This window comes from Rhinopithecus roxellana, chromosome 5 (assembly GCF_007565055.1).
Source record: "Rhinopithecus roxellana isolate Shanxi Qingling chromosome 5, ASM756505v1, whole genome shotgun sequence".
Lineage (NCBI taxonomy): Eukaryota > Metazoa > Chordata > Mammalia > Primates > Cercopithecidae > Rhinopithecus > Rhinopithecus roxellana.
The window spans coordinates 32,159,768-32,167,144 of NC_044553.1; the positions used below are offsets into that span (position 1 = coordinate 32,159,768).

General features: G+C 55.2%; 1 protein-coding gene across 3 annotated transcripts in view; it reads left to right on the forward strand.

Moving 5' to 3' along the window:
* DUOX1 (dual oxidase 1) overlaps nucleotides 1–5,999 on the forward strand; it is a 36,572-nt gene extending 30,573 nt beyond the window's left edge. For 2 of the 3 annotated variants that reach the window (XM_010352946.2, XM_030931030.1), the window contains 6 exons: nucleotides 1,286–1,439; nucleotides 2,163–2,395; nucleotides 2,644–2,802; nucleotides 3,949–4,104; nucleotides 4,207–4,335; nucleotides 5,189–5,993. In XM_010352946.2, the coding sequence (XP_010351248.2) occupies nucleotides 1,286–1,439; nucleotides 2,163–2,395; nucleotides 2,644–2,802; nucleotides 3,949–4,104; nucleotides 4,207–4,335; nucleotides 5,189–5,311 (954 nt within the window). In that variant the 3' untranslated portion in view covers nucleotides 5,312–5,993. Of the gene's footprint in view, nucleotides 1–1,285; nucleotides 1,440–2,162; nucleotides 2,396–2,643; nucleotides 2,803–3,948; nucleotides 4,105–4,206; nucleotides 4,336–5,188 lie in introns of all 3 variants that reach the window. The other variant, XM_030931032.1, reaches the window with a different exon arrangement.
* The last annotated feature ends 1,378 nt before the right edge of the window (nucleotides 6,000–7,377 follow it).

The window sequence follows — 7,377 nt, forward strand, 5'->3', positions numbered from 1 at the left end:
CCAGACTCAGGAGCAAGCAAGTGGGAAGAATGTGGCCAAGTAGTGTCTGACCATGTTAGACAAACTTACTAGGGAAAGGACCAGAGCTGGATGATACTGTTCAGTTATTACATGGAAAAGGGAGACGACTTAGGTATTCTTATCCTGAAAAAGGAGAGGATAAACTGGGGAAGCGCCTTTCCCCAACAGTTATTGAGTGCCTATCATATGCCAGGCAGCAACTGCTAGGAGCTTATAATGGCAACAGTCCCTACCCCTTCAGTCCAGTGGGGAAAACGACAGTAAACATGTAAATGAATGAGCAAGCAAAAGTACTGTTGGCCAGGTGTGGTGGCTCACGCCTGTAATCCCAGCACTCTGGGAGGCTGAGGTGGGCGGATCATTTGAGGTCAGGAGTTCAAGACCAGCCTGGCCAACATGGTGAAACCCCATCTCTACTAAAAATACAAAAATTATCCGGGCATGGTGGCGAGTGCCTATAATCCCAGTTACTCGGGAGGCTGAGGCAGGAGAATCTCTTGAGCCTGGGAGGCGGAGGTTGCAGTGAGCCAAGATCATGCCATTGCACTCCAGCCTGGGTGACAGAATGAGACTCTGTCCCCCCGACTCCAAAAAAATGGAAGTACTGTGGATGACAGTGCATGCACTAAGAGAGTTAACAGGCAGATGTGGTAGAGAGGACTGAGGGGAGGCCTGAGGAGGTGATGTTTCTACTGAGACCTGAAAAATGAGATGGAGCAAGCCATGGGAAGAACCAGGAGAAGGGCATTCCAGGTGGGAGATGCAAAGGTCCTGAAGCAGAAAGGACTTGCCATGTTTGAGGAACAGGGAGGGGAGAATGGCTGGCAGGCAGAAGTCAGAGTACTTGCGAGGCCTTGTAGTGCAATGGGAAGGCCACCAAAGCTTTTAAAGCTGGGGATGAACAGGATAAAATGAACTTTTAAAAGTCACACTGGCTGCCTTGAAGAGACAGGAATTATAGTGAGTCAAGACCAGTGGAAAACCTACTTCCACTGGAAGGCTCCTGCATGAGTCCAGGTGACAGGTGACATCACTTGGTCTAAGGTGGTGTCAGGGATCTAGAAAACACTCTTATTCCTCATAGAATGCTATGGAGGATGGAGTTGGGAATGGTGAGGTTTTGCAACCTAGAAGGAGCATGGTACATGGTGAGGTGGGGGCTGGATATACCAGCAGGGAAGGATGCAGGGTCTAAGGCCTGAGCAGGCCCCATACTCTGCTGTGGGTGTCACTAGGTCTCAGCAGAGCTCTTTCCTCCATCCAGCTCATCATCCATGGCAGCTTTGCTCTGATCCAGCTGCCCCGTTTCCACATCTTCTTCCTGGTCCCAGCAATCATCTATGGGGGTGACAAGCTGGTGAGCCTGAGCCGGAAGAAGGTGGAGATCAGTGTGGTGAAGGCGGAGCTGCTGCCCTCAGGTACTAGCCTGGTAGGAGATCAGTTTGGTGGCACTGAGGGAACTGACAAGGCAGAGGCAGAGTCTAGACCACACAGTCTCCTGTTCGGGCCCAGTGGAGCTGGCAGGGACCTTGGGTGGCAGGGACAAAGGAGCTGGTAGGGGCTAGGCGCAGTGGCTCATGCCTGTCATCCCAGCACTTTGGGAGGCCAAGGCAGGTGGATCACGAGGTCAAGAGATTGAGACCATCCTGGCCCACATAGTGAAACCCTGTCTCTACTACAAAAAAAAAATACAAAAATTAACTGGGTGTGGTGGTGCACACCTGTAGTCCCAGCTACTTGGGAGGCTGAGGCAGGAGAATCAGTTGAACCCGGGAGGCAGAGGTTGCAGTGAGCTGAGATGGCACCACTGCACTCCAGCCTGGTGACAGAGCAAGATGCAAGACTCCGAAAAAAAAAAAAGGGAAGGGAGGGAGGGAGGGAGGGAAGAAGGAAGAGCTGTTTGCCAGAGGACCTGAGCCTCTCTCATCACAGAGAGCAGAGAAGCTCAGGCCAGGCTGCCCCTTGCCCAGCTGACCCTCAGCCCCAGTGCTGCCTGGCCCCCCACAGGGTGAGCTTCTGATGGGGAAGGCCTCCCTTGTCATATTCCAGAAGCAGAGCTGAGGCTGGGGTGGGGAGCTCTCTGGAGGCCACATTGTTGCTGGGTTCAGGGCAGCAGCCTCTCACCCACCGTCCCTCCCCAGGAGTGACCCACCTGCGGTTCCAGCGGCCCCAGGGCTTTGAGTATAAGTCAGGGCAGTGGGTGCGGATCGCTTGCCTGGCTCTGGGGACCACTGAGTACCACCCCTTCACACTGACCTCTGCGCCCCATGAGGACACGCTCAGCCTGCACATCCGGGCGGCGGGGCCCTGGACCACTCGCCTCAGGGAGATCTACTCAGCCCCGACGGGTGACAGATGTGCCAGATACCCAAAGGTACCAGACCCAGGCCAGATATGCCACATGCTTCCATATCCCCTTTGAAGGTCTTGGTCTGCCAGCACTAGACTCCCCGCTCTGTTCCTCCCCTCTGTGCATGTAGAGACTGGTTGTTCCAGATAATACCACAAACCCTCCTCTTCCCCTCACTCCATATACGTATCTGCCTTTCCCTTTCTCTCATTTCTGGCTTCCAATCTCCGGTGGTGGCCAAGCTTAACTCAAACCCACGCCCCTCCCTACAGCTGTACCTTGATGGACCATTTGGAGAGGGCCACCAGGAGTGGCATAAGTTTGAGGTGTCAGTGTTAGTGGGAGGGGGCATTGGGGTCACCCCTTTTGCCTCCATCCTCAAAGACCTGGTCTTCAAGTCATCTGTCAGCTGCCAAGTATTCTGTAAGAAGGTGAGTGCCCCCTCTTCCCACCAACCCATGGCCCCTTCTTCCTTGTCATGGTACCCATCTATGCCTTTCTCCTCTGCCTTTGTTCTTGGCTTCCCTGAACTGGGCAGGTGCAAGTTGGTTTGAAACCTGGGGTTGGTGGTGGGTGGGGTGGTATCAAGATATCCCTAGACCCTGAAGGACAGAACTGGTTTGCGGATGCCTCCAGGATCCTGCCTGGTTTACAAAGACTCCTTCCCTCAGTTAGGGGTGCTCCACATAGGATTTGCTTCTGGGAGTTCCTCCAGGCAAGGTTGGAGGGGGTAAAAAAACCCATTCCTTCTTACAGAGGATCCCAGCACTTGCAGCCTTATTGGGCTGGGAGAGGGAAGGGCATGTTGGGTGGGGCACAAGTGAAACTGGCTCAGCTCTTAAGAGGAAGAGGAGGAGTGGTGGCAAGGCAGGGCTGGTGGGCCAGGTTGGCCCCAGGAACAAACCCTCAGGTCCTCACACGGGTCCTTTCACACCAGCCTGGACCTGGTGGCAGGTCCCTGCTCGTTCCTCTGGGCCTGGCAGGTGAGTCAGGGGCGCTGGAATGCACAGGGCAGAAGCCCAGCCCATGTGCTGTCAGCATTCAGAGGGTGACAGCTCCCCTGCTCTCCTCTGCCCTCTGCTTCTTAACTACACAGCCCCACTTTCCCCCTCTCAGAAGCTGCAGAGGGCTCCCCGCAGGGCAGCTTCCACCCGCTGGTCTCTCTTTGAGCCCATTCCCATCTGCCCAGGCAGCTGCTGGGTCTCCCTGAAGCTGCTCTGTGAAATGCCCTTTAGCCACTAGGTGCCTGGCAGCCTGAGCAGGGACCACTGGAGGGAGCTGTAGGACAGGCTAAGCATGAGAGCTGCTTCCCACCCCACAGACCTTCACCTCCCCATCACCAAGGGACCTTTCCCATGGCCCTGGGGTCTCTCACTTCCTCCTCTCTGGGCCCTGGGCCAACTCCATCTCTGGCCTTACAGCCTGGCCCTGTGGCCCATACACTCCCTCTCCCCCGGCTGTCTAGGGAAGGGCACAAGCTGGCTGAGGTCAGAAGAGTTCTATTGGTATGGACACCCCTGGGATGTAGGGAGGCTGAGCTGAGAGCTGGGTCCTGAGCTGCAGCCATGTGTCCCCAGATCTACTTCATCTGGGTGACGCGAACCCAGCGTCAGTTTGAGTGGCTGGCTGATATCATCCGAGAGGTGGAGGAGAATGACCACCAGGACCTGGTGTCTGTGCACATCTACATCACCCAGCTGGCTGAGAAGTTCGACCTCAGGACCACAATGCTGGTATGTCAGGGCCCACCAGGAGGGTATGTGGGCCACTGTCTGAGCTAGGAGTTGATCCTAGCCGTGCGTGGCTGAACTTTGTTCCATCCTTCTCTACCATAGTACATTTGTGAACGGCACTTCCAGAAGGTTCTGAACCGGAGTCTATTCACAGGCCTGCGTTCCATCACCCACTTTGGCCGCCCCCCTTTTGAGTCCTTCTTCAACTCCCTGCAGGAGGTCCACCCCCAGGTCAGTCCAACCCATATCCAGGTTCTCTTCCTCTTTATCATTTGGGGTCTGAGCAAAGCTCCCAAACCTGCCCCATCAAGGAAGAAACTGACTACTGATGAGAACCCATCTCCTGGGAGATTGGTGGGGTAATGGAATGGAAAGGATAGGTGGGGGTCACTCTTAGGTGCTAAGGAAGGAGACAGGCAATAGGGACTTGCCATCTCTGAAGCCATGATGTATTGTCCAGAAGGAAGAGCTCAATCATTGAGCTAGTCCTCGCCATAAACTAAGGGCTACCCTCACCAATACTGAGTCAGTCCTCACCCTGGACACTGATGGAACCTTTACTCTGAGCACTGGGCTAGTCACTACTCACAAATACTGGGCTAGCCCTCCATGAGATGCTAAGCAGTTCTTCAACTTTAACACTGATTAGCCCAACCCCTATTAGCAATGTTGATCTAGCACTTAGCAAAATTCCACTAGACTTATAAACACTGAGCCAGCCCTCACCATGCAAACCATCAGGAGCCCTGCTGGCTTGCTTTTTTTTTTTTTAAAGAACGGGTATTGCTCTGTTGCCCAGGCCGGAATGCAGTGGTGCAGTACCAGTTCATTGTAACCTCCAACTCCTTGGTGCAAGCAATCCTCCCGCCTCAGCCTCCCAAGTAGCTGGGACTACAGGAGTATACCACTATGCCCGGCTAATTAAAAAAGAATTAGAGACAGGGATCTTGATATGTTGCCCAGGTTGGTCTTGAACTGGGGAGTTACCCCTTCCTCTGAACATTGAGTTATTTCTGCCTCTGAACACTGAGCTACCTCTGCCTCTGAGCAACGAGCTAGCCTTCACTTATTCCTCCTGCAATAGGTCCGGAAGATCGGGGTGTTTAGCTGTGGCCCCCCTGGCATGACCAAGAATGTGGAAAAGGCCTGTCAGCTCATCAACAGGCAGGACCGGACTCACTTCTCCCACCATTATGAGAACTTCTAAGCCCCTGCCCAGGGGTTCTGCCCACTGCCCAGTTGAGCAGAGGTTTGGGCCCACAGCTCACCTCTGTTCTTCCTATTTCTGGCTGCCTCAGCCTTCTCTCATTTCTCACCTCCCAACCTTGTTCCAGGTGGCCATGGTCAGTCACCAGGTGTGGGCTCAGGGACCTCCAGGCCCAGGATGTGTCTCAGCCTGGAGAAATGGTGGGGGAGGGGGGGCAGTGTCTAGGGTCTAGAGTGAGAAGTAGGGGAGCTACTGGTTTGGGGCAAAGTAAAACCTCTGTTTCCAGACTTCAGAAACAAAACAAATCTCAAAAGACAAACTGATCTGACAAGTACCGTGTGTATGCAGGTCTGTATGTGTGTTGGGGTGGCGAGTGTAAGGATGCATTGGGAGCATGGATGCTGGCATCTTAGAACCCTCCCTACTCCCAGACCTCCTCCTCTTCTGGGCTCCCCACTGTCAGAAGGGCTGGCAATTGCCTTGCAGGAGGTAGAGGCTGGACCCATGGCAAGCCATTTACAGAAACCCACTCAGCACCACAGTCTAACACCACAACTGATTTCACCCAAGGTTTTAAGCACGTTCTTTCATCAGACCCTGGCCCAATACCTATGTATGCAATGCTCCTCAGCCCTCTTCTCCCTGCTCCAGTAGTCTCCCTTACAAATAAATCACTTTTCTGTGTTCAGGGTTTCTTTATTCTGCCCTAGAACCAGATGGGGCATGGGGAGAGGAAGCCACTCACCCAGCCAGCTCACCAGGCTGACCCAGACATCTCTCAAGCTGGCCAGTGTCCTGAGTAAAGGAGTTGGCCCAAGGTAAAGCGCCCCAGCTAGAGATCCCTTCACCAGCCCAGGGGTGCCCTTCCTGACAGAGGGTCTGTCAGCCACTAGTGTGAGGCCTGGTGAGCCTGCTCAGAAGGGGCAAAGAGGATGTGGAAGCTTCTGAAGGAGGTGGGCTGGGGAAGAGAACGCAGGAGGGGCAGACTCAGCTGGAGCCTATAGGGAGCCAGAGCCACCTGGCTTTTTCCAGGACCTCAGTCACTCCCAGCCCTTCTCTGAGCATAGGGAGAGTTGGGCACCTGTGCCTACATGGCTCTTCCAGCCAGTGAGACGACGGCAAGGAGACAAATGAACACATCACCCAACCTCTCTGGCCTGTTTTCTCATCTGCAAAATGGCTGGATGCTCTCCAAGTTGACTTAAAGACAGGACAACCCTCTGAGGGATTTTTTTTTTTTTTGAGACAGAGTTTTGCTCTTGTTGCCCAGGCTGGAGTGCAATGGCATGATCTCGGCTCACCGCAACCTCTGCCTCCTGAGTTAAAACAATTCTCCTGCCTCAGCCTCCCGAGTAGCTGGGATTACAGGCATGCACCACCAGGTCCGGATAATTTTGTATTTTTAGCAGAGACTGGGTTTCTCCATGTTGGTCAGGCTGGCCTCGAACTCCCGACCTAAGGTGATCCACCAACCTCGGACTCCCAAAGTGCTGGGATTACAGGCGTGAGCCACCGTGCCTGGCAAGAGAGTGCCCAATTTAAACGCTTACATACCACATATCCTCAATTTCGAGAAAATAGCCACTGGCTTAGAAACTTTCAAGTTCTGTGACTCACAGCACACTTTGGAAGTTGCATGTTTAGGTTCTGGAAGAGGCCCTCGGACGGCCCTTTGGCGCAGCGGTCCCCGGAAGGTGCCTGCCCAGCACGTCGAGGGGTCCTGACCAGCCTGCCCGCGGGATGGGGCGGGCCTGAGAGCCGCTCCGCCTGGCGGCCCAGTAGGCCTTCCCCGGCCGGCCCCCAGGCCTGGGCGGGTTCCCACGGTGGGCGCCGGCCGGGGTGCAGTCTAGGCCGCGGGCCAGTGGTTAGGGGCTCGCAGGCCGGCCCCGTCCGCGAGTCTGTCCGGGACAAACCCTTCCGTCAGGGGGGCGAGTGAGGCGCGGCAGGCCCTCAGTTCCTTGGCCAAGGAGACGAGCGCGGCCCCCGCGGCCCGCCCCGCTAGCTTTCCCGCCTCCGCCGGCGCGCGGCTTCCGCGTGGCAGGCCGCCCCGCTCCCCAGCCTGGCGC